Source organism: Chiroxiphia lanceolata, chromosome Z (assembly GCF_009829145.1).
Source record: "Chiroxiphia lanceolata isolate bChiLan1 chromosome Z, bChiLan1.pri, whole genome shotgun sequence".
NCBI lineage: Eukaryota > Metazoa > Chordata > Aves > Passeriformes > Pipridae > Chiroxiphia > Chiroxiphia lanceolata.
In genome coordinates this window covers 48,563,320-48,589,154 of record NC_045671.1, presented here as the reverse complement: position 1 = coordinate 48,589,154, position 25,835 = coordinate 48,563,320, and the positions used below count along the sequence as shown (strand labels likewise).

Genomic DNA, 25,835 nt, shown 5'->3' with positions numbered 1-25,835 from the left:
CATCTCTCTGCAGCATTTTCTCTCTCTCCAGTGTAGCTCTAACACCACTACAACCCTTGCTTTACTAAAGAGCTTCCCCTCAAAACAGCTTTGCTGTACCGTGTGCAATTAAGAAATATGTCATTTGAACGAAAAGAAAAGAGGAGTTGGTTCTTTTTTGCACCTAACAAAGCAGGAAGGAATCTTACAGACAACTGCCTTACTCTCCAGTTTTATCACTGATGCTAATATTTATTTTTGCATGCACTATTACATAAACATATATATATTCCATGTGTGCATACACACAATGTATTCAGAAAGAGGGTACTGCCTCCCAGAACCATCCCTCTGAAACAGTCTCAGTGGAGAAAACCTGTATCTGTAGGACTGGATTTTCAGAAGACACAGAATAGTTTGAGTGTTAATTATTTTCCTTTAGAATTTTAAGAAAGAGTCCTGTCATGATGCTGAGATCTTTTCTCACACAGCTGCATTCCATGATATCAAAGACATACTGTACCATAGGCATGAATTTCTGTGGGGATTAGGTACCTAATTAGCCTTGAGGACCACTCTTATTACCTAAGATTAACTGAAAACTCATAATAAATAGTACTTTCCTCCACCTGTGTTGTAAGTCACATGACATTCCACAGCAGAAATAAGACACATTCAGAGAGCAAGATAAGCAAATCTTCCACAGTATTGGATAGAAATGGCTGCATTTCTCAATTCAGTTTTCTGCTAGTTTTCTTCCTCTTTGTGTCAGTCCTCTGTAAAAAGAACTGACATACACTTATCAGTTTCCCACATGAAAAAATTCCTGTTCAGCTGACTTTGAAATAGAGTCTTCTCAGCAGGAAGTCCAGACCAGTAACAACTTGCTCAAGGAAATCAGAGAATAGGTTAATACCAGTGCTTCACCTTTCCTAGCTCCCTGTCAGTGGAAATCTCCAAACCTGTACAAGCTCAGTGACCATGTAAATGTAATGGAAAACTGCAAGTTTGTGAAAAAAAGAACAAAGGAATACTGAATGCTCTTAAGATTTTTTACATGCTAGAAATATTAAAATTGTTCACCCTAGCAGTGTTTTGATAAGTGGGGAGCAGATGAAGGTCTCCTTCTTTCATGCACAGAACAGTACATGTAATTCATTTCAGCAGCTTTATTATTTTGTGAGATCTTAGAACTGTGTGCTAGACTAGAAATTAAAAGTTGTAAAAGGCAGAGTTTGCAGCTTCCAGAAAGAATAGAAAACTGTTATGTAACAGGAAAAGGAAGACATGAGCTTCTCTCCAGTAAAGGCAACATTTACACCAAGTTGTTTAGGTTATATTCATCCCACAGTATCGCTGCACATTAGGAATGAGTCATCTAAGGATTAACAAAAAAGGTCATTACAGTGAAATGAGGCATTTTGTCCTGAGAGGATAACAGTAAGGCATGGCCACACTGCCATTCTACCAACAAATTTGAAATTCAAATACATGATGAAAACTTGTGCTCTTACTAAGGTGTGCCTGTTTTTGCTAACAAAGAATTTCCTTCTTAACACCCATGCAAATTAACCAGTGGGTACCTGAAGAACTCTCATGTTCATAAAGTAGTAAAGTGGATTTAGCTAAGTAATTTGGACCTATTATTTTTTTTTTCAGTCTGCTATGGTAGATCCAAACTGTTTGGCAATGATATGTGACACAAGACTATGCTTAAGTATCCTCTATCTTGGTCTGAAGCGTCCAACAAGGTGAAGGCCATTGCTCTGGCTTTGCAGTGTTTGATTCAATGCAATGATCTTCTCTCAACTCAGACTCAAGTTTACCATCTGTTGATTCTTGTTCTTTGCAGGCTGCAGGTGAAATCTGTACAGCAGACATGACATCTCTTGTGTAGGCATTTATTTCCCCATCAGCAACGGAGTCTTGATTTATTGGTTGGCTTGAATTATTGGATCTTTCAGATAAGCCAATATAGTCATGGTCAACAACTACTGCACCTTGTAGAAAGTAATGGTTGTCTGTAAAAGGAAAGGAGCCATTAGATCAGATCGTTCTAGTCATACTTCAAATGTTAGTAAGGTGCTAACTTTCTTTTCAAAACAATTCCCACAAGAGGGCAAGAACATTTGAGTGACAGCAGACTGATAATGTGAATTTCCTAATTTCATTGAGTACCAAATGTTTGGCATCTCGTTATGTCCACAAAATGCTTACAATGTTCCACATAAAGAGCTTTTCTTAGCTACCTTGATGATTAAGTTGATATCTGTCATAGTCACCTGCTGAACTAATACCTTGAATGAATGGACATGCAGATTCTTTCATTTTGTGCATGCACACAGAGAAACGTTGTTTCTCCAAGCTTTTGCTGGGAAGTCTTAATGCAACACAACGGGCTTTTTTAAGCTGTAAAAAGTAAGTAAAAAAGAAGAAATAAAAAGAAACCAAACTCTATCCCAGCCAAAACCAGGACAATCACTTTCTGGAAAAAAGGGGAAGAAACCGTGTTTACACACTGCTTCTGCAGTATTCAGTGGTAAACGTATTAGGTTCTGATAATACAAAGACAACTATGTTTAACCAAAGTTATTGTAATAGCTGTATGTTATCTGCATGCTTGCTATCCTATGATTACCTCCTCATGCATCATTAATTTTATGAGGAACTGGAAGGCACAGAGTGATCGTCCAAGAAAAAGTAGCGGCCTGCAGATGTGACATAAAATTTGTATCTTTGTTATGAAATCTTCAGCTGACAACTGATATAAATATCAGCTTCTTACATCAAATTCCAGAATTAGTTTCAGCTTTGTACATCCCTGAGCTTTAAGATGTGATGGAAGATACTACCATCTCAATGTAGTTTATTTATTTTCAAGAGCCAAAGCTTAATCACACATGCAGACAGGGTGGGAATTGTTCTCCTTTTCAAGAACCGTGATGTAAAAAGCACCTTGATCTGTGACATAAGTCTTCTGAACACCAAGTGTTTATTTTCCTCAAAATGCCTGTGGTGACTCAAAGACAGCATGAACACAAAAGAAACAGCTGCCACTTTTTGACTAACATGGCAGCACTGCAAAAGGAGATGCTGAGGTCCAAGACCAAGAGCAGAAGTTGGTTACCCAAATCTTTGGGAATTTCTAGCCATCCTACTGCAGAGCATGACAATTTTATTTGCTCTGGTAAGAGAAACATATTTAATTCTTCAGTAGCATGATTTAAAACAAACCATTCAAAAATCAGTTCTCTGATGTAGTCTTTCTACTTCAAGGCCTTTAGAGGACATTCAGATGTTGAAAAAAAAAAAAAAAGTCCAAACATCTACCATCTGCACTATTCAGGCTAAACAACAACAAAAAAAATAAAACTGATGTGAATTCTGTCTACACCAAAACAGAAGCACCGTCAGAAAATGCTTCTTGAACACAGTTCAGCCTGCTTATACTTCTAGCATGTTTAGCCAGCCAGGATGAATAGAGCCAGACCAGAGATTAGAAGCAACTTTAGCAGAAGCTATTTTTAAAAAGACTTCAGACATGATTCATTAGCTCTGTTCCATGCTCTGCATAGGTTTGACGTCACTCACAGTCACTGTTCTTCCTTCTGAAAACCAGTTATTACATTATTATATAGTGTTAATTTAATTCCCACTGGTGAGTGAATGATACTTGTTCATCCTCATAATCTAACACAAAGACATAACAAAGAAGTTAAAAAAACCCAAACAAACAAAAACCTCAATCTTTTTCACATATATAAAAATATAAATTAAAAGAAACCACATATATATATACACACCTTTTTCATTGGACTCTCTTATGTATGGCTTGAGGTGAGACATTTTGATGGGTCTTTTTAACCTGGATCCTGTGGCATCTCTTAATATTGCACAGCCATTATTTGTGATATAATCTATAATACAAGGACCAACCCATTCTGACTGGAAACGACCATCCTTCCACCAGTTTTTTCTCTGCCTGAGGACTTCATGACCAACTTTAAGTTGCAGGCTATTTAATTGTTGTGTCTTCCTTTTGACTGTGATTTTGTTTCTGACTTTTTGTTCATCTGAGATGTTTTTCCCCACCTGCAGGAAGATATATATGAATTACATTTCCTTTCTTTCCAAAAGGAACAATGGATTTTCATAGCACTGGTTAATAGCGCATAAACATAACATCGAGTGGTTTCGTATGCGTGTGATAGTTTTCACCCTAGGCCTTCCTGGAGACCAGTTTGTAACCAGGAAGGAACTAGGGTAATGACTTAGGAAGTATTCCATGCTATTCCTTTCCGTAACACAACATATAAAAAGACATAGACAAGAGAGTTGGCTCTCTTCTCTCTTCTGGTGGCTGAAGGTGACAGGTCTCTCCGTAGACGGGCTTTGCTTATATAGGCCTGGGCCTGCTGCTCAGACCTGCCGTTATCTCCGGTCTCTCTGGGAGGCGTGGGGGAGTTGGCTGCTGCCTTGCACACCTCTGCTGCCCCGATCAGGGAAGTATTTAATTCGTTTTTATATTTATTGACTAGCTCTCTATTAACGGGTATATTTAAGAGATATTTGGTTTTAGGTTTCTTTTTATCTCTGTTTCCTCCTCCCTTTTCCCTTTTTTCCCCCCTCGGGAGCTCCCTGTTGTGGATAATATATTCAAATTGTATATATATAATTGTAAATATATATATTTTTGATAGAATCCTGTTTAGTTCAACCTTCTTTCAGTTTTTTTCCTGTGGTTCATTTTTTTATTTCCCTCTCTGGGAAGCAGGCCTTGTTGTCAAGTTTTGGAGACTTGGCGGGAAGCCAGCTCGAAACTTGCACAATGTGTATAGTTCATAATCATGTAGAGCTGAAGAGTTATGAAGAAATAGACTTTATCTTCTTAAATCAACAGTCCATAAGCAACAGTTTTCAGCTTCTGTAGATACTGTTTTACTCCTGTAAGTCAGAAATAGTAAATTTTCGACAATTGGCCAGGTTACTCCTTCCAAATACATATGAGATTTGTTACACTGAAATCTAGCCATCACAGAGGAAGGAAAACAAATTTAAAACCACCACACAAACTCCCACATTGTTTTAAAAGGTTAGTTCTACTTTGTGCTTCAAGCCTTTCCATCTCTTTTATCGCCAGTCTTCTTACTAGCAAAATTTGAATAGATAACATTTACCTGGCAATCTGAGGTCTTCTCTTCTTCCAGTGCTTGACTGACTTTTTTAGTTGCTTCAAATATTTTGGCAAACATACTGTATTCTCCTTCCACACATATATTCTGTGGCTCAACAACATATGGGTTACGTTTAAACATTTGGAAATATGGGGTGTTTTGATTTGCCTCCTATTTAAATGGGAACCAAAAGCAAGCAAATTTAGCACACAGCTTTGCAGACATTTTGGGAGACTTCAGTCAAAAGAGGAAGAATCTTCACATACCAAATTTGTCAAATTGAAAGCATAGGCAATAGCAGACAAATGTTCATCCCAATTATTTGGATAGTCAATGCAGAACTTGCTAAGAAAAGCTTTGATTGTCTTGGACATTCTTTCATTTACATCATCTGTCTGAGGATAAGACAATACAATTTGTTTCATTCCAAACAGTGCAAAGAGTTCTTCATTTATCTTCAAAAGAAGAAAGGACACAATTAGTGAACATTTCCCTTCTCCTTTATCCTATTTCAAGTAAAGAAACTGTTTTCCACCCCTTTTGTTGATATGATGGTGACTGAGGAAAGTCTTACACACATAATACATATTGGCACCAAATACTCCAGGGTTGTGAGTGAGAGCTAAAGGAGTAAGTATGGCTTAGGAGCCAGTAATTCATAGTTTCTAACTACACTTCTGCCACTTAATCTGTCATTTCCTCTGTATCACAATCTGATGATCTTACCATCTCTAAGAGGATCAAAGCATGGTAAGTTCTTCATAATAACCACAGGCCAATGTCAAAAATAGCCTTAGCTATTGCTTACTGGACAATGTGGATGAACAAAATACAGCACACTGGAGTGTGAAAACCCATGCCAGTTCAAATGAGTGACAAAACCTGCACTATGACTGCCAGGAGATAATTTTGCTTTATCCAAAAAATAAAGCCCTGGGAAACACTGCATAATGTTACAATTGCAAATAACTGGTTTGTCACGTGCTAACTTCTTTTTCTACTTTTTAAACTGAAGAAAAAACTACTTGAGTCTTTCTCAGGAATGGTCTAAAATTCAAATCCAATATAGGGGAAAATTTTTTTTCTTGGGAAAAAAAAACATTAATCAGCCACGTAAACACTTACCTGATAAACGAGCTCCTTCCCTTCATCAATAGGCATTTTTTGAGGTGGGCCATATAAGAAAAACACATTTATGAGTGCCTTAGCAATTTCAGCTGCTGAAGTGTCACGCAGTGGTAAGATAACAGTCCATCTTGTAAATAAATCTGTCATAATTATGATGTATTTGTGACTTCTGTTGGTAACATTAAAAGGTCCCATAAGCTCTATAGTAACTGCTGTCCATGGGTCTTCTGTTTTGAAAGGTTGTGTTTTGGGCCCAGCGATGGTTGTGCTCTTTGTCACTTGGCAATGCTGGCAAGCATACACCTAGAGAAAACATCAGGAAAGATGTTACCAATAAAAACCAAAGGTGAAGGTTTAAGACAATCATCAGAATCATAGATCTCCACTATTCCTCTCTAAATTAGCTCAGACCAGGCAATGCAAAACAAATTCATTTATCACCTTTCTTACAATTTTTTACTCTCAGATTTTTCAGCCCCAGCATAAAACCAAAATAAAACCAAACAACAGCAAAGGCCAGGAGAAAGACGTGTAGGAATTCATAGCTGAATTCCCTCTGTCCTCAAAGCACTGTGCTCTTGCAAGTCCATTACCATCTGTAAATACTAAAGGAAGCATGAAGCAGTTGGGACTGAAAGGAAGTCCCTTTTGGTTAACCTATGTATGCTGCGGCTGCAAAACACTGGCAATACATAATCTTACCTCATAACATGGATCAGCTTTATCTCCACTACAGAGGTCCTTTGTACAATCTGAGTTGAAGGCACAGACTCAACTTCAGTTCATGTTACAGTTGCATATGACCCCAAAGTATCCAGGTGATGTCACAAACCCATAGCAACAATAATTTGGCCTTAAAGGACATTTTCATACAGTTCCCTGAAGGATTGAACTGATCCAGGGACCATGTCCATGCATCTTTGGGTAGAGGAGAAGGAACTTTCCCTAGCAGTGATTTAACTATTTCGTGAACACAACTAATTGTAAGGCAGAGACACCATTTTCATGTTCTTATCTGCCAGTAACTACTCTGGCCACATATCCTTGGGATGGCACATTGCATCCTAACAAAGATAAGTCAAGAGAAATCACTCTCCAAGGCTGGACCTGCCTTCAAAGGCATCATGGCTCCCCACCAGCAGGTAGAGAAGTGTAAAAGCCATGTTGTCAGTAGTAATGGGGTAAAAAGAAAACACCAAGATGACTATTTGCAGTGTGATTGTGAGCTCATGTTTCCTCATCATGAAGCAGTCCGGGTACTTGCTGTACCAAAGCCATAGGACTGCAAAACGTTTGTAACTAAAAGACTACATAAAAAATTATCCTGTAGCTATTAGACCATACCCACTGCTTGACATCATTTGTTACAGAGGTCCAGTAGTAATTAGACTCCACTAAAGTCAGTGTCCTTGATATCCCATGATGAGCACCAGCAGCATTTTCATGGCATTTCTTGAGCACCTTTTTCTTCTCTTCATCAGAAACAATTACCAGGCGCATTTGTTTTCTATCTTTTCCAACATAGAACAATTTATTTTCTGAAAGAAAAAAAATACCAGCAAATTACATGCAAGTGCTTTGTCCTTTTGTTTAGTTTAAAAAACTCCTGAGCATGATTCGGAACAGAACTGATTACAGTAACTTCAATTCACTTCAGTGTAAATGTAGTTTTTTGTTTACAAATATTTAAATTATTTCCTCTGAAGAGCCATCAGTTCACCTATGTTTATTGATGTGGACTTGAGGAGTTACAAGGGCAGGTCAGAATGCAAACAGTGATTCCACAGAAAGTCTGACTGAAACAGAAGGGTGGAAAGGGGAGGTAGGAGTGTTGAGTTTTTGCTGTTTGAGAAGTTGTTGTGTGCCTGCCAGCAACCTGATACTGTAAGTCACAGCTTTAACTCCTCCATTCCCTCTACACAGAATTGGCAGGTTTGATGGGACTGAGAGAACATAGCACACTACGAGGCTCACATATCTCCTCACAGGGCCTCAAAGCTGGGAAGGGCATGGAGGCTCTCAGGTGACTGATGGCAAAGTTGTCCTTGCACTTCTGCTCAGCCATACACACCATTCTCCAGACAGGATGGAGCATTCCTTGTCTACAGCTGCAGATCTGGATTTCCCTTTCTGCAATCCTGTGAATAACGGATTGCAATGGCTGTCTATTTCTGGAGTATGTAGAACAAGGCTTGGCTTTCAGATAGATACATAAATCCCTCTTGGAATGGAATGAAGGAGATCAAACTTCCATTTCTACAAACATCCTGTTATACATTAACCAGGGATATGGAGAGTGTTTGTTTTATAGAGAACATATTAAAAAAAAAAAATCACAGAACTCTGCAGAGCAAGATCTCACTTCTTTTGTTTTTTTCTCATATCAGCAAATCTTCACCTAAATATCTATTTTCAGAGCAATCTGAGAGAATATTTTTACCTTCAAAAATGAATTTTTTGGCTGCCCTCCTGATTCCACTTCTTTCACTTGACAGTGTTGTGGGATGATACTCCCCTGTTCTCTTGTAGTATGCAATCTGCTTCAGGTGGAGCCCACCACTTTTTCCACTGCGAACCATTGTCAATCTGAACAAAATGTACAGGATTTATGAGATGGAGCCACTGTCAGAGGAACACATCCTCAGTTTTCACTGATTTCTTTGCAGCTCAAAGGCATCCTGGGGCTGTAGCCTCTAAGAGGATGTTACACCGTTTACTGCACTTCCCTTGATACCTCCATACTCTCAACTTAAGCAATAAGAAATACTGATCGAAACACTGATTTTGTTCTAAGCAGAGTTGTTTTCATCAAACTGTGTTTTAAAATTTCCACACAATAGGGACTTCTACTAGATTCATTGGACAGGGGAGGGAAATAGCACCAGAGAGAAGGAAACTGTTCTTATTCTTCAATGTTTGGATAGCCCTCAAATGCAGGTGTGCTGGAGACTTGATGTGTCCAAAAATTGTTGAAAAAAACCACATAGGCAAATAGGAAAAAACACCAACTTCCTAACTAGAAACTGACAGAAATGTATTTTGTTCATTAATTCATCTGACAATGAGATTCTGAAGTTCCAAATCAGGTTCTGCATGCGAGATAACAATTGACATGGGCTGACTTACCTGATCACATTCATAAGCTAAAATGTCACTAGTAAAATGGGTCACTAATACAGGGAACGTTTGGGTCTAGCAAGAATAGCATCAAAATAATTAGCAAATAATGAAAATCAGAAATATTCACAGGCAGAATTATTCATGCAGGCTCTAAAAGATTTCAGTTATTTTTTTTATTTCTTTTTTCCAAATCTGTTCCAGCAGCAATGAACATGTGAATGAAACAGCAGCTTGATCCTACTCTCATCAATGTCTACAGGAGCAGGATAAGGCTTGGAGTCTGCCATGTCATAGTGAATGCTATTTATCCACAGCATTAAGCAAATGTGATAGTTTTCACCCTAGGCCTTCCTGGAGACCAGCTTGCAACCAGGAAGAAACTAGAGAGGTGACCAAGGAAGTATTCCATGCTATTCCTTTGTGTAACCTCAGGTATAAATAAAGCCGACCGGAGAGACTTCACTCTCTTCTCTTCCGGTGAGGTTTGAGAACAGTAGATCCCTACGTGGTCTTGCTTATCTGAAGCTGAGGCCTGTATTGACTGTTGTTGTCTGCCACGCATGAGGGGAGGGTGCTGGGCCAGGTCTGACTGTCCTGCTTTCTCAAGGGAAGTGGTGAGATTTTGCCAGTTCTTTAGTCTGCTGGTTACCGGGTTTTTAGATTGTGCATACCTGTTTTGTTTCTGCCCCTTTTCGTCCTTTTTTTGTCCTTTTTTCTTCCTTCTCCCTTCCCCTCTTCCCTTTTAGGAAGCTATTTGGGGTTTCTGAGGTTATAGGTATTAGTATTCTCACTGTATATATCTGTTTTATATGTAAAATATACATATTTTGCTATAGCTTGGCTGTTTGATTTTTTTTCCCCTCCCTGGGAAGCAGGCTCTGTTGTCGAGTTTTGGAGACTTGGCAGTAAGCCAGCTCTAAACTTCCACAGCAAATTTCTTCCTTATCTTGCCAGCGTCCCAGGGCTGGACTGTGACAATATAACCTGCTAAGAAAAGTAGGTAGTTTGTCTGCCATACCTGCTAATTGGCATATAATTGTGGGGAAGTGACAGTATCCAGTCACTCTGGAACGTACATGTGATGCTATTTGAAAGCAAAATGTGTAAGACAAGATGTCTGTTTTTCAGTTTATAGATTCTCACCTACCTTCACTATGCAGGTGGTGGGAAGGGAGCAAAGAGCTATTAAGAGTGTTTATGCCTGCTTTACTCCATTCCTCTCAGAAAATAAAATGCTGTATGTTATTTACAGAATAACATTATCTACATGTATAACTGGGCCAAGCACTGCTGTGTTATTAATGGCAAATGCATGCCAGGAACTTCACGTTCCAAATGTGACAAGACCTTTGCCCCACTGAATAATTTTTGTACAACCCAGAGCTGGCTTTCAAAACCAGCCAAGTCTATTGACATACAACATCAGTGTTTTAAAGCGAAATTTTCATACCTGGGACAACTAGCATAGATCCATTTTTTGCCACCACAGTCCTGCCTGTGAGGAAAGAGGGTGTTTCAGAGCAGGGAAGGAGAGGAGCCAGAACACAGTAGCGTCCTGTAAATTTACATCTGATAGCACAAGTCAAACCAATGTACTGGGTTGGTAAATTGACTAACTAACAGCAGAAAGGAAGGTGAGGCTGCCATGAAATAAATTCATGTTTCTGATATTTAAGAAGTCACTTAACTGGTATTTTTGACAGCAAAAGAGAACTGCTGAAGGGCAATTAAAATAACCCAGCTGCCGGGGTAAGCATCCAAGTTTCATTCAGGATTTCCTGATGGCCAGTCCTACACTTAAGTAGGCCAGTCCTACACTGTGCACAACCTGAGGTCAAAACTAGCCAGGTATGACCTATGACTTAACCACAGAGATGACAGGCTGGTTTGGCTTGACACAGACTTTCACATGTGGCAGGAAAAGATGTTACCACAACAATCTTTATTCTTCCAGTGCTTCAGAAAGTCGTGCCTGAAACAGTGAATATTCTCCATGTAGTACAAAATGAATGATCTTAACAAAATTAAGATGCACAGCAACACGATGCATTTAAGCAACACGATGCATTTAAGCTGATACTTCAGCTAAACAGAAGACCCATTCTCACTCCTGCAACAGCAGTTTCTGCTATAAGGGTTTGGAACAGCTTAGGGAAGACAAGGAAGAAAGAATATACTATGTAGCATCCACACGCTTTAATTTAGTAGGATCCTGATCCAGCAAACCCTTAAGTGCTTCAACAGTCTGCTGGATTGCTGCCTAAGAGGACAACATTATATGAGTTTCCTTCCTGGATATTTATTTTCTTGTGTCCCTACTAATCTTTTCCCACAATACCTAATTTACTTGGTTTAAACCACTCTTAAAAACAAACAAATAAACAAACCAGCCCTGACAATAACAAGTTATAAAACCTCCTAGTTTTGTTGTTTATTCAGATAATTCATATGCTATGGCTATCAAAACTCATAATGTATCTGGTAAAAAATCAAAGACATAAGAAGAGCAATCAATTTTTAGTACCTTTGAAGCTGGAAAAGAATTCACTGCCTTTTAGTCAAGGGAAGTATTTTGGCAAGAGAATGAAACTTCCATATAATCAGAGCTCTTTTTGCTCTAGAGTCTTGGCTAAAACAATTATACCTGCTAACACTTGGATATTTTACCCTTTAATGCCCATTTTCTCCTACGCACAATCACAATCCTGCAAAATAGTTTGTCCCTGCAAAACTATTGTTTTAGACCAGCTTCCAACTAAGTCCCCTACCTCTGTCTGCAATTCGTATCAGAAATGGAAATTCCCCATGGAACCCTGAATCAGAGAATAGTTTGGGTTGGAAGGGACCTCAAAGATTATCAGTACCAACCGTCTCACATGGGCAGGGACATTTTTCACTAGACCAGGTTGCTAAAAGCCCCATCCAACTTGCCATTAAACACTTTCAGGGATGGGGCATCCACAGCTTCTCCAGGGAACCTGTTCTAGTGCCTCATCACCCTCGCAGTCAGGAATATCTCCATATATCCGATCTAAACTTTCTCTCTTTCAGTTGAAGCCGTTCCCCCTTGTCCTGTCATTACATGCCCTTGTAAAAAGTCCCTCTCCACCACTCTTGCGGGCTCCCTTTAGCACAGAGCTTCAGGAACACAGCCTTCCAAAAACCTGTAAATCAGACAGGCACATTCCCCTACATCCCTCCCTGGCCTGTAGGAGCTCAACAGAGGGCTGGGGCCGCCTTCTGAGAGACCCAGCGGGTAGAAATTCGAAACCAGCGCTTCGCCGCCCGCGGTAGCGCCAGCCGTCGTGCGGAATTCCCGGACGCAGAACTCCCGCCCGCCCGCCCGCGAGACTACATCGTCCAGCATGCACCGCGCGGGGCACGCCGGGAGCGCCACTCCCGCGCGGCCCGCCCCCCGGGGGCTACGCGACCGAGCCCCCCTCACGCATGCGCTGAGCGGCGCCGACGCGACCTTTTTGCTGCCCGCCACCGCCTTCCCCCCGCCCCCCCCCTCCGCGGAGACACCGCCCGGCACCGTCGGGGCACCGCCGCGCCCGTGGGCACCCACCTGCTCTTGCAGAGGTACAGAGGTACCAGCCCAGCGGCACGAGGTACCGGCAGACACACAACCGCAGCGGCGGCGCCCCGGGACTTTTGTGGCGCCCCCGGAAGTGGCGGGAGGGGAGGGGAGGGAGGAGGGGGGAGGGGAAGAGGAGGCGGGGCAGCGGCGGAGCCGCCTCGTGAAGGGGCCACGGGGCCGCCGCAGGCAGGTGAGGCTGCCGATCCCTCCTGTTCCTCATCCTCTTCCTTCCCCGTCCTTCCAGTCCCGGGGGGGGGGCGCGGTGTCTGCGGCGAGCGGGAGTCTCCTGGAGCGGTGGGGCCAGGGCGAGAGTGCGGGCGGCCCGGCCCCGAGCGCAGGGGCACATCTGTGTCCCTTGGGAATGCTGGGAGCTGCTCCGAGGGATGCGGAGGGCACGGCCCTGGGTGCTCTGTGCAGCGCTTTGTCTCTCGAGGAGGGTTTCCACACCGGGCGTCCGGGTTTGCATTGCAGGGAATGTCGGGTTAAGCCTTTTGGTGCACGGGGTGAAAGGTAGTGCGGCCGGAACGGGAACGGGGAATGGTAGTGGAGCATCTTTCGGATCTCTGCGTTTGGGGCACGGTGTTAACGTCCCAAAACTGATGATGAATTCAGTGTAGAATTAGCTGGGGGCAAGAGAGATTGCTGTCTATAATTAAAAAAAAAAAAAAAAAAAAAAAAGGAAAAAGCAGGGTTAGCCCCAAAACTGAGAATCGATTACATGTTTTAACTAGAATCGATTACATGTTGGAACTATAAAATAACCTGTTGGAAGCAGAGGGGGTGAGTGGCCCCGTGTTAACATTTCTCTTTGTACCCGTGGTGTTTTTTTTCCTGAACCTGTGAACTCTACTAGATATCATAAGATTTGAAAGTGCTGGGGGTTTGGCAGTTGTAATAGTTGACTCTAGTTAGTGACTCTCCTCACTCAGGCAGTAAGACTGGGGGAGATCAGTGTCACAACCACTGCAAGTAAGTGGTTTCCTTTCTCATCCGTACCATTTCTATCTCATGTCCTCTTCACAGTCGTTTGTCACAGTGTTTCTGCATTGTGTTGTGTCTTTCTAAGCATTGTGTCCCCTTATCTATTTAAACTTCTCTGTACCACCTCTTCTGCATCATCTTTCTACTTGAGTAACACGCCAAACTGCCCCCCCCCGCAGTATCAAAATCCCATTGAATCCATCTTTGTCTCAATAAACAAGTTTTGATTCAACCAGTAACAAAGCTCTTCTTGCTATGTAAAACTTTTTTTGTGGCATACAGTGATATAATATGCTTTTTACGGTTCAGAATGTGAGAAATATGGATTTTTATACTGGTTGGCTTGTCTTGTCTGTTTGGTTCATTCTGTGGAGAAAGTTTCTTCCTTCTGGCAGCTGTGGATAGAACAGATCAGAGCTCCAGAGGCTGAACCCAATGAACTGTGGTATAGATTTTTTTTTTGCCAAAACTCTCTCATCTCTACAGAGTTGAAGTAAAGTTCTTTATGAGAATCTGGAGAAGCTGTTTTGACATCTTTGAGTGGGATCTCTAGAAGCTTGGAAACCAGCCTTTCCTGAAACATTCCAGCCTTCCAGAAATGTAAATGCCTTTGTGTCATGTGTTTGACGGGGTTTGATTTAGAAAGGAACTTGGAGGTTAATGAATGTGAAGGTTATCTGTTCTCTGATTGTGCAGGAGACACTTGTAACACATGCCAGATGTCAATTGGTAGTAGTTTGCCAGTTTAAAAAAGTAAAAATACTGCCTTTCTATCTTGAAGGTAATAGAGTGATATTTACTAGATGGGCTTTTATCACATGGCAAGGTACAACTCTTCTCAGGAGCTCTGTCCTCTGAACTACTGTAATATGGAGGGTCAGACTGAAGTCTTACTTAAGGCACAAACATTTAGGTGGCAAAGTTCTTGGAAAATAATCAGGTCCCCAGGAAAGATTTAGACAACTACAGCTAGTCAGTTAGCCTAGCTGCATAGAATTTAAAGGAATGTTGAGTGCACCTCCAAATAACACTGACCAGAGTTGTTTCCAGTAGGAAATGCCAACAGTGCATTGGGAAAATGAAATTGGATTGGTAACCTAATGGTTAGAACAGTTGACTGTTCCCTTCTGTCTCAGTGGTTTCAAGTGCCTGTTTTCTGTTTATCGGAAGCATGTCCTCACCACCAAGCTGAAAAGACTGTGTGCAAAAGCACCTGCGTGTTTATGTTACTGCTGAAGATGGAGTGTGAGGAACAGTGCAGGAGGTTTTTTTTTGCCCAGAAAACACATTTTGAGTGCTCTGGTGGGTTGACATCATTTACCTGGACTGGTGGAAAGCATCTGATACTGTCCTTGCAACATCCTTGTCTCTAAACCAGAGAAGTGTGAATTTGATAGATGAGCCACTCAGTGGGTAAGGAATTGGCTGGATGGTCGCACTCAAAGTGCTGAGTCAACAGCTTGACCAAGTGGAGACCAGGAAGAGCAGCATTCCTCAGGGGTTACTACTGGGACTGTCACTGTTTAACATCTGTGTTGGTGACATGGACAGTGGGGCCGAGGGCACACTCAGCAGGTTTCCTAATGACTCCGAGCTGTGTGGTGCATTTGACAGGATGGAGGGAAGGGATGTCATCCAGAAGGATCTGGACAGGCTTGAGAAGTGGGCCTGTGTGAATTTCATGAAGTTCAACAGGGGCAAGGTCCTACACCTGAGTTGGGGCAATCCCAAGCACAAATACAGGCTGGGCAGAGAATGCATTGAGAGAAGCCCTGAAGAGAAGGATTTGGGTGTTGGTTTACAAGAAGCTCAGTGTGACCCAGGAACATGCATGGGCAGTCCAGAAAGGCAGCTGTGATCTGGGCTGCACCCAAAGCAGTGTGGGCAGCAGCAGAAGAGAGGGGATTCTTGCCCTCTACTCTGCTCTGGTGAGACCTCACCTGCAGTGCTGCATCCAGCCCTGGGGTCCCCAACATAAGAAGCACTTGGATCTGTTGGAGCAGGTACAGAGGCTATGAAGATGGTCAGAGGCTGGAACACCTCTGCTGTGAAGACAGGCTGTGGGAGTGGGGCTTTTGAGCCCAGAGAAGAGAAGGCTTTGGGAAGACCTTGGGGTACCTTCCAGTACCTAAAGGGAGACTACAAGAAGGCTGGAGAGGGACTTTTTACAAAGGCCTGTAGTGATAGGACAAGGAGGAGGGAGTGACTTTAAGCTGAAGGAGGAAAGATTCGGATTAGATATTAGGAAGAAGTTCTTTACTGAGAGAATGGTGAGGCACTGGCAGAGGTTGCCCAGAGAAGCTGTGAATGACTCATCCCTGGAAGCGTTCAAGGGCAGCCTGGATGGGACCCCTGAGCAGCCTGGTCTAGTGGAAGGTTCCCTACCTGCAGCACAGAGGTTAGAATTAGATGGTCTTTAAGGTGCCTTCCAACCCAAACTGTTCTACGATTCTTAACTATACAGTGACGCATTTTTTACATAACTTTTCTAATATACGAATTTATTTGTTCATAAAGAACCACTTGAGCACTGAATATGATCTCCTGTATAAAACAGGGCTCCAGCTTGGAACAGCGTACTTGTCCGTGTGTTCTGACCATGGGCTGCTACGACCTCCAGCATAGGCTCTCTGTGGGCTACATCTTCCTTTAGGGCACATCCCACTGCTCCAGCGTGGGGTTCCCTGTGGGCTGCAGGTGGATATCTGCTCCACTGTGGACCTCTATGAGCTGCAGGGGCACCACCTGCTTTCCGGTGATTCTTCTCCATGGGCTGCAGGAGAATCTGTATTCCTAGTGCATCTCCTCCCCCTCCTTCCTTAAGGACTTTGACATCTGCAGAGTTGTTTCTCTCAGTTGTTCTCACCCCTCCCAGCTGCTGTGCAGTGTTTTTTACCTTTTCTTAAATATGTTATAGCAGAGGCACCACCAGTGGTGGCTGACGGGCTCAGTTTTGGGCAGCAGCAGGTCCATCTTGGGGCTGGGTGGAACTGGCTCTATCCAACATAGGGTCAGCTTCTCATGTCTTCTCACAGAAGCCCCCCCTGCAGCTCACCAACTACCAAAATTCTGCTAGTTAACTCAATGAAGGCACTTACCTGACAAGGAAGGCTCGTGACTCTTCTTCATTCCTAGGAATGTTTCTTCAGGTCTTAGTAAACTGAAATGGAAAGGTGGGTAGTCTCTTTTAGAATGGAAACTGCTGTAATTTTTTTGGTGGAGTACATAAACTACTATATAGTAATGCATTATAAAAAATATTTGCGGTGTTTCTGAAGACAGAAGGAACTTAATATGTTCACAATTGTTATTTACATAGATTATGGCTCTTCATCGCTCAGTCTGAGGGCTGTACTTGGCTTGTAGCCAGTGCCTGGCTGAAAGCAACAAATAAAGGCTAGTTTTCATCTTCTCTTCTGGAAGATTCTTCATGATGTTAGCATATTGTGAAATCTAGAGCTTGATGTTTGTTTGATGCAGGATGGTAGCAGTTTTTGTAACGCTGTATGATCTGGTCTTTGTAATGTATCTTTTTCCTTTGTTATGTGTTTTTAACCTGTTTCTTGCCACTTCTGTTGTACATCAGCTCAGTTACTTGTTTGATTTTACTGAGCAGAGCCGAGTTACAGAAGGTGGTGATAAACTTCATAAGGCTGTTGAAGTTTGTATTTAGTGAAGAGAGCAGAAGGCTTTTCTCAGTTTGTTGTTGCATCGCTGGACCTTATAAATTCCAGTAATTATTGGAAACCTTTATATCCCTATGTGTCTTCTGTGATTACTGTTTGATTTGTTTGTTTGTGTTTTTTTTGTTGAGGTTTGGGTTGGTTTTGGGGTTTTTTTTGTTATTGTGCAAAAGTATTATCAGGCTGTAACTGTAACATTCTTTGGGATAGAGCTGCTCAACAAATTTATTTAAATTTAGTCTGTCTAAGTAAGAGGCTGACAGCTGCCACTCAGCATCTCACAGGATGTGTGGTAGGACAGAACATCATCCATGTGTAAATGTTAATTTTTTTATAATTGACTGTATGACACAGCAGGCATTTTAAACTAGAGAGAATATGTATCTTTTGCAGTGTAAGGTACAGCAATAAACAGGTCAAGTATGGTTTTCTCACAGTGGTCTCTTCAGCAGCTTCTGTGTCCTAGCATTCTTTCCCTCTTTTTCTGCCTTTTTGCGCTCCTGTCTCTTCTTGGTCATCTGTCAGACCTGAAGAAATGCTATTCTTGAGTGTGGGCTCTTGTTACTCATTCTAAAATCTCACGTTTAAGTTTGAAGTATTATCAAGTTTCCTTGAATCATCTGTAGAAAGGTGTTACATATCCATGAAGAGCACTTTGGATTGCAGTTGGTGCTGTCAGCTCCCAGACTCCACTGGTTCTTTCTTCTCACTGTCTCCCCTTGCTTCCCCCTTGCCCTGTCACCATACTTTCTGCTTCACCAGCAACCCAACAAACTGTCTGTCTTTGGTGGTTTTTTACACCATAAATCTTGGTGCAGAATTAGAATTTCAAAATGGGTGAAATGCCTCAACAAGAGTGAGGCAAACATTTTTGCTGTTAAATGTACTGTTAATGAAAATGTTAGGCTATAGTGGTTCTAGCAGGAAAATGTTGAAAACTTTTTTTCAACTCACTTGAGACTACCTGAAAAATTGCTATTAACATTATTTGGGGTTTAACTTTCTAATTTAAATTGGAGGAAGCTGGTAAGGGATGCATTTGGAATGTGCCTACAGAGGTAAAAATTGGAACTTTAAAAGGAGCAGTATGGGGCAGAGTGCAGGGGAGTGATCTCTTTTGTTACTGTTATGTATATATATATGTGTAGAATCATGTAACAGATGAGCAACACTTATGATTCCCGTACCTTTACCTGTTTGTTAAATTCCACAGTGTAAATCTCACTAAGTGTTTTGTAGTTGTTATGATATAATGGCATTTTGAAAAGTTGTTTTCCTGAATGGTTGGCTGTGTTTTATAGCTATTTAATGCATGATGTGCTGGATTTTTTTTTCTTGCAATAGCAGATGAGAAGCATTTGTACTCCAGTTTTGTTCCCTTTCGTTTCCATTAGTGTGCAGTAGGGGCAATGTATATTTGTTCTTCTGATAGCTGTAAAGACACAGAAGAAAATCTGGTGAAATGCTTCTGTTTGTACAGGAGTTGTGTGTATTTTTATTAGTATTCAAAACGTGGCTGTTAAAACTTTGAGCCCCTTTTTCACGACTGTTCAGACCATTGCTGCTGTGTTGAGCTGATTTGTTGCTGACAGTTACTGGAATGCTAATCTTTATGGTCTAAGTAAGCATGGGAAACACAAGGGCTGGATTCCTGAGCTGCTGAAAGATGTGGAATGGGGACAGAAAAACTGTGGGTATATCTGTTAACACTTACCAAGGTCTATGTTTTGGCTTATTCTCTCAGAATATACTTGTAGAATTTGTTTAGAATATTCTTGTGGAAATGGAGAAATGTTCTGTTAGAAGTAAAGTCTGTAGTGCAGCACTGAAGGGAACATTGGAGTTCTTATAAGACGTATCATGTTGTGAACACGCCATGCATTTCATTGAAAATCCTTTTAAGGTGCAACACTGCATTTCTCAAAATCATTGAAGACTTTTAAATCTGTGAGCTGTAAAACAGAAGCCCCATGTAAAGTTTGAAGAGAACATAGTCTAGTTAATTTTACCTGGAGAGGTCATTGCACGGTAGGAGATTGCTACCTGGATGTTCTTGCTGCTCTTTGGAAGTGGGTCAATGTAAATTCCAGCACAAATCTGTGGGTTTTATCTTGCTTACATTGCAGTCTTTCATGGTTGAGACAAACACGTTATCTTCTGACCTTGACTGTCTGAGGCTTGTGCTCATGCACTAGGTATGAGAAGATCTAATGCAAAGTGTCTCTGCCCCTGTGTTGCACTGCTACTCACTTCTTAAAACAGAAAATGGTACTGGGAAGACTCTTCCCTGCTCCAGGGGCAGGAAGATGAAATTCTGCATAGAACATCATGTACTAGAAGCTTCCCCTATCAGCACTGGCAGTACCTCTGAAGCAGGAAGCAGCTCCATCTTCTTGCTCTACCATTTATTATTTCTCCTTGATGTACAAGTTGAAGCCCGTGTGTTTATTGAAGTGCAGTCTTACTGCATTTTTTATGTCAGATAACTGTAGATGTTTTTTATAAGACTTGTGAAAGTTGTTCATTGTAGTTGCAGTCACTTTCTTGCTCTAGTATTTCTCTTTACTTGTCTTTTTTCTTGATTTCTTTGTATTTCACAAACCACAAGAAAGAAGGGGATATCTCATTTTTACTGTAGCATTTGCAAGGAATTTTAATTCCTATCTCTGAAAGCATTAATTCTAAAAAATAGCTAATTTCTTAAATATATCCTGAGACGAATTTATGGTAATGACAGTAGCTTACAGCATCTGCTGTTGGGCAGATAAGCTGGTCACCATCAGCCATCAGAATGCCAGTTTATATGCAATTCAGTGAATTCAGGTAGTAGCTTACAGGACTGAAAATTGTCAGTATCCTTTCTGGATCCTTTGTCTCTGGTGTGATTTTCACAAACTGTGTGAATACCTGGGGGCCTAGTGACAGTAGCATGGAGTGGCAATCTAGTTATTCATCCGCCTTCAGATGGGTGAACAATGTTAATCTTGAGGAAAATAGTTTGCTTGGAATGGACACGTTATGTGGCTGTTAAAAGTCTCTTTTCCACAAGTGAAGCTTCTCTTGACACAAGTGCACTTGCCACCAGTAACACACCAACAGTCTCCAGATTGATGAATGAGGAAGGTAGCAGGACACTGAGTTTCAGGCAGGTTTGTTAAGGAACTAAGCTTGTCAAGTTATAGCTTTGTGTCATTTGTAGACAAATGTTGCGCTTTCCCTTCAGTCTATTTGTATGGATTCCACTTGCTTTGAGAAGTAAACCTTTTGGGTCAGGCAGACTTGGATAGTACTCCCCATGAAATAACTAATTATTAATTGCACACAAACCTCACAAGTTCTACTGCCCTCACAAAGTGCACTATAGGAAGAGGTAGAGGAAAGAAAGCTTTAAAAGCTGTTTTTAAGACCTCCTGCTTATCTGCATCAGGTCATTGTAATTCCTTCTTTATGGCAAAACTTCAGGTTTTAAAAAGCTATTAAGAAAATTGTTTCCAGTGTACAGAATTTGGGTCATGGGAGGAAGCTGATACAAGAGGAACTATTAAACTTAATTTTCAGGCTTTACCAGAGTTTTTTTGGGGGGTCTTTTTGGTTTTAATACCCTTACAAAATTCTGTGGTTGCCAGTACATGTTGACAATAACTTCTGCCTTTCTGAAGCTTGCTAGAAACAGGATTCGGAAAGCTCACTTTTGTCACCCTGTCATAAACAGGATTGATTTACCTTAACACCCAATTCCTAACTCTCACAGGAGCCAGATGAATTAGGTGTTTGAAATTTCATTTTGTTCTTTTTGCTCAAAGGGCAAACAGCTGCAGTTTCACATTCTAAGGGAAAGTAATTTTTTGCTAGCAGAATTGAAGGAGAGCAGATACATAGCAAAAAGTATTAAGAAATAAATCTTTTTAATGCTCTGTCATCAGTCCAGGATCGTGATGTTCATACCTCAGTTTCAGCTTCGAATCTTGAACATCTGTATTGTTGACCCACACTTAACCTCTGAATTAGGACAGATTCTTTCTGGGCAACTTTTGCTTTGTTTACCATCCCCCTTCCCGGGAAGCTGAGTGGTTGATCCCCATTGGGAATTTACTGTTGCTTCACTTAGTTCATAGGACAGCCGAAGTAATTTTGACTGGTATTTAAAGACAAATTCAGTTCTGCTGAGACATCATTGTTGAATGGCACTTGTGTAATGATCTGACTAATAAACAACTTAACCTAACCCCGTTGGATGAGATGAGCTTCTAAACAAGTAACTGCTGGTTAATTCTCTAAGTAGTAGTGATGCATTTTAATTAATGTTATAAAGCCATGTACAACTTAAAGCAACAGATACCTACTTAACTGATGCCTGAGCTCTGGGTCCCTGGTTTTGTGTACAAGTTATTTTGCCAATATTTTATTTTCACATGACGGGTTAAAAGGGTACAATATGTGTCCGCTTCACTGATACATTAGTGGTTAGAAGTACTTTTGGCAGAAGACAGTGCGAGTGTACGTCTCTGTAATTATTAATTTTTCACTGTGAAAACAAGACAGGGCTTTGTTGAAAATAAAAAAGCATCAAGCTGTCACATACATTCTGCTCTCACAGAGAAGATTCACTCAGGCTTTGAAAGATTAGATTTCTATTTAGGAATAGTCCTAATTGTGACTTTATAGTTTTTGTAAGCACTTTTGTGTGTTTGCCATTTGTTCACAAAATTTATGTGGAAAAAACAGAAAACAGGGATAGTGAGTTAAATGTTGCAAATATTGGAAAATATTTTTGTTTGTTTATTTTTCACATAAAATATATACCCTGCAGCTTACCCTTCTTAAGAAAAAAAATCCATTTGCCAGTTTTTACTTCTGTTATATTGTCTGTTTTTAAAATTTCTGCATCAGTAGTTTGATACCAATTTTGAAATTATTCCCCTGCTCTAAATACACCTGTAAAAGTGTAGACTGTGTGTAGTCTGCACGGTTGTATTTCTGATGCTTTGTTCATAGGTATGCAAATGTCCAAACACTTTTTCTAAGTGAGAAGGGTTTATTTTATGTCTGTTTATCAAGTGTGCCTTTTCTTTTGTTTGTTTGTATGTTTCTTGTAGGTTAAAAAGTTGTATCATCTCAGGGAAGCAGCAACTCAAACCAATAATGAGCAGATGATACCAGTTAAACAGTGCCTGGTAGACAACGTGATCACAACGCACAAGCAGCATCGAGAAGCAGGGACGTTATTGTTCCCAGGTCAGCGGGAAACATGCCCAGTATCTCGGCTATCAGAGAGGCTGCAGTTTCCATGTAGATCTCCATAGATCTTGTAACCATGTCAGTTAATGCAACGGAGAATGATCCCCCTAGATTCTTCGTAGGTGGAGAAGATGGAGAAGGATTATTGGATTCAGCCAGATCGACAGATTATGAACACTTCTATGACCATGGGGAAGACGAGGAGGAAGAATATGACTCTGTATGTACTTTAGGGGCACCTGTGTACTGTTCTGTGTGTTCTCTAGCATTATTTTTCATTGAAATGGCAAAAGCTCACCTAAGTTTAATACTGAAATGGTGGTGTAAATGGAGAAATTGTTCATATTCAGATAATAATCTGTCAGTAATGTTTGGAAATACAACTCACTTGAAAATTAAGTATACTTTGAACTTTAAAGTACATGATTTTAATACAGAGTTTCATGACAACTGAGGTTGCTGTGCCTGCTTTGCAGACTTAATTTGGATTCTGGGAATGAACTTGATGGCATAAGCCTTCATTTTATTTATTTGGATAGTTGATAGCAAAAAATTATTGAGAATTTTTCTTTCATGTGTTGTCAACTGCTTCACAATTGCTTTTCATGTTTTAGTTTGTTCTTCCCTGTCTTGGTGTATAGGAAGTGCATGCTACATTAATCTGAAGCTATACCTTAGTTTATTATCCTCATAGAGTGTTCTGAATTGCATTTTAGCACTGTGCTTACCAATTTTTGGGTTCTTTAAGACAGACTCTTAATTTTATTATGCATGAGTTGTCATGGCATTTTTTTTAACTGTGTTTCACTTTTTCTTTTAGTCATTTCACTTTAGGGACTAGTCAGATTAAATTTTTACTGATTGTAAATGTGCCTGAAAAATTTAAATTCAAGACAATATTGCTAAACCTCTTCTGGGAAATGCAAAGTAATAGTGCAAAATTAGCAACTCAGACAGCTCAATTCAGCAAGTTTGTTTTAGCAAGGGAAGGTAGTTGGCTGTGTTTCAAAAAAGCAGTAAGTTGAATTAAAGGATTGTTCTGTGGTTTTTTTGTTTGCTTGCTTTAAACCGGGGTAGTTTGGCTGTTGCCTTTAGAAATACCCCTGGGGGAATGAAATTATTGAAGGTTTAACATGAAGGTAAATACAGAGAATATAAAGAAGGGTGAAACTGTTTATGCAGTAAAGAGTTCAGAAATCTAGAATAGTATTTTCTGGTTCACTAGTTTTCCTGTTCATAATTGTAATATTAGGTGATGAGAAGCCTTGTGACTATTAAGTAGACATAGAAAAATTACATAGTTAAAAAATTATTTACTAGTTAATTTTAGAGTAATCTGTAAGTATGATGATGTTCCAATTTGACATTTCTGACTTAGATTTTGATTGTGTCTGTTTTTTCCTGATATAATACTCAAAAAGTAGTATATAGCTAATAAATAGTTTCCTGACTGAGGCACTTTTCATAAGGATGCATTGTGATATGCTGTCATGCTGCGTTTTGTTGTCTGCTAGCAATTTAGCTGATTAAGTACTAAACTAAAGGTTAGTATTAGGTGAATTTTAATGGAAAATATCTACTCTGGCATTGTGCTGCTAAAACCCTGTTGTGTTCTAAGAAAACATAATTATTTTACCTTCCCCCCCCCCCCCGCCTCCTTTTCAGCCACCAGAAAGACAAATTGCAGTTGGGATTTGTTCAATGGCTAAGAAATCAAAGTCCAAACCAATGAAAGAAATTCTTGAGCGCCTCTCCATGTTTAAGTATATAACTGTCGTGATATTTGAAGAGGATGTTATCTTGAACGAGCCAGTAGAAAACTGGCCTTTGTGTGACTGTCTCATTTCTTTTCACTCTAAAGGTAAATCTTCTAATGATACCATAAATACTTTTGACATTTAAACTATTTAAGCTATTTGAGGGTTCTTTTATGTTTTTTATCATGTAGTTTTATTGTGTTTTCCTAGCAAGTGATTAATTTGTCTTGTTACTATAATACAACTGACTTTTAAAATACAAGCTTTTGAAATGATACTGTTTCCATTGCTTGAGAAAGTCCTATCTGACATGGTATTGAAATAACTGTTCCATTGGCAAATACTTGTGGAGCCAGTGGAAATGGTGACCTAACACTTGGTCCAGTGATTGTGAAGGTATTCTACTTTCTCAGTGGAAGTGTTGGGTCTCTGAGTTTCTGTATCTCTGCTAGTATCTGAGTTTTATTGTGAGGCCAGGGAATGAACCAAAGAGGGGTAGGCTGAAATTAAAAATCATATTTTCAAACAAAACTTTAGTTCTGGCTTTGTGGAAGTGGAAGGCATGTGGAATGAGGAGGAGGAGGGAACTGAAGACAGGAACACTACTTTTGGCAGACTGTACAGAAATTAGGCTGTAGTTTCATGATTGTCTTAAACTGATATTATGTTTGTCTATACTTGAGGAAGCATCCTTGCACTTAAGTCTCCAGTTGTATTTTAAAGCTTGAATGCTAAAGTTCCAAACTATTTACTGGTATTGTTTTGTGATTTTAATTTATTTGCCTTAATAAACATTTTAGGATTTCCTCTGGACAAAGCAGTTGCCTATGCAAAACTCAGGAATCCATTCATAATCAATGACTTGAATATGCAGTATCACATACAAGACAGGTAAGTGACACTGATTGCCTGTAAAAGCAAGCTATTTTTGTCAAAGACTGGAAGGATTTGTTGTTATTGCATAGCAACAGTATTTTCCCTGCCCATGGAGAAAGGGTTGGAACTAGATTTTTGACATCCCTTCCAACTCAAACCTGTGATTCTATAATTGTACAGTAGTCTAAATAAAATTACAGTGAATGTTATGCTTCATTAATGTGTGCATCATTTCCTGGGATGTGTCTTCATGTGTGGGGTTTTTTTGCTGCTTTTATATTGATACATCTGAAGATTTACCAAGTTAGAAATTTGGTGA

At 40.4% G+C, this 25,835-nt stretch overlaps 2 protein-coding genes across 17 annotated transcripts in view; one reads left to right on the top strand and one right to left on the bottom strand.

The window, feature by feature from the left end:
- Window positions 1–1,133: 1,133 nt before the first annotated feature.
- GIN1 (gypsy retrotransposon integrase 1) lies at window positions 1,134–13,062 on the bottom strand. 3 transcript variants are annotated; one of them, XM_032675228.1, is made up of 9 exons: window positions 12,970–13,040; window positions 10,852–10,896; window positions 8,722–8,867; window positions 7,626–7,819; window positions 6,279–6,584; window positions 5,420–5,608; window positions 5,157–5,324; window positions 3,783–4,071; window positions 1,134–2,000 (listed from the first exon to the last, which is right to left on the bottom strand). In XM_032675228.1, exons 3-9 carry the CDS (start codon window positions 8,858–8,860, stop codon window positions 1,693–1,695), a joined length of 1,593 nt encoding a protein of 530 aa, XP_032531119.1. In that variant the 5' UTR covers window positions 8,861–8,867; window positions 10,852–10,896; window positions 12,970–13,040; the 3' UTR covers window positions 1,134–1,692. The 3 variants fall into 3 exon arrangements, with proteins under 3 accessions (XP_032531119.1, XP_032531120.1, XP_032531117.1); XM_032675229.1 differs by lacking the exon at window positions 12,970–13,040 and adding an exon at window positions 12,566–12,709; XM_032675226.1 differs by lacking the exon at window positions 10,852–10,896 and having other exon boundaries at window positions 12,970–13,062.
- Window positions 12,895–25,835, top strand: part of PPIP5K2 (diphosphoinositol pentakisphosphate kinase 2) — a 47,521-nt gene continuing 34,580 nt past the window's right edge. For 11 of the 14 annotated variants that reach the window (XR_004354427.1, XR_004354428.1, XR_004354429.1 and 8 more), the window contains exons 1-4: window positions 13,112–13,171; window positions 22,742–23,103; window positions 24,549–24,744; window positions 25,441–25,531. Coding sequence is in view for 11 of the 14 variants with exons in the window: in XM_032675205.1 (XP_032531096.1) it covers window positions 22,960–23,103; window positions 24,549–24,744; window positions 25,441–25,531 (431 nt within the window). In the remaining 3 variants the exon portion in view is untranslated. Of the gene's footprint in view, window positions 13,013–13,104; window positions 13,172–22,741; window positions 23,104–24,548; window positions 24,745–25,440; window positions 25,532–25,835 lie in introns of those variants that run through there. The other 3 variants (XM_032675198.1, XM_032675200.1, XM_032675208.1) reach the window with 3 other exon arrangements.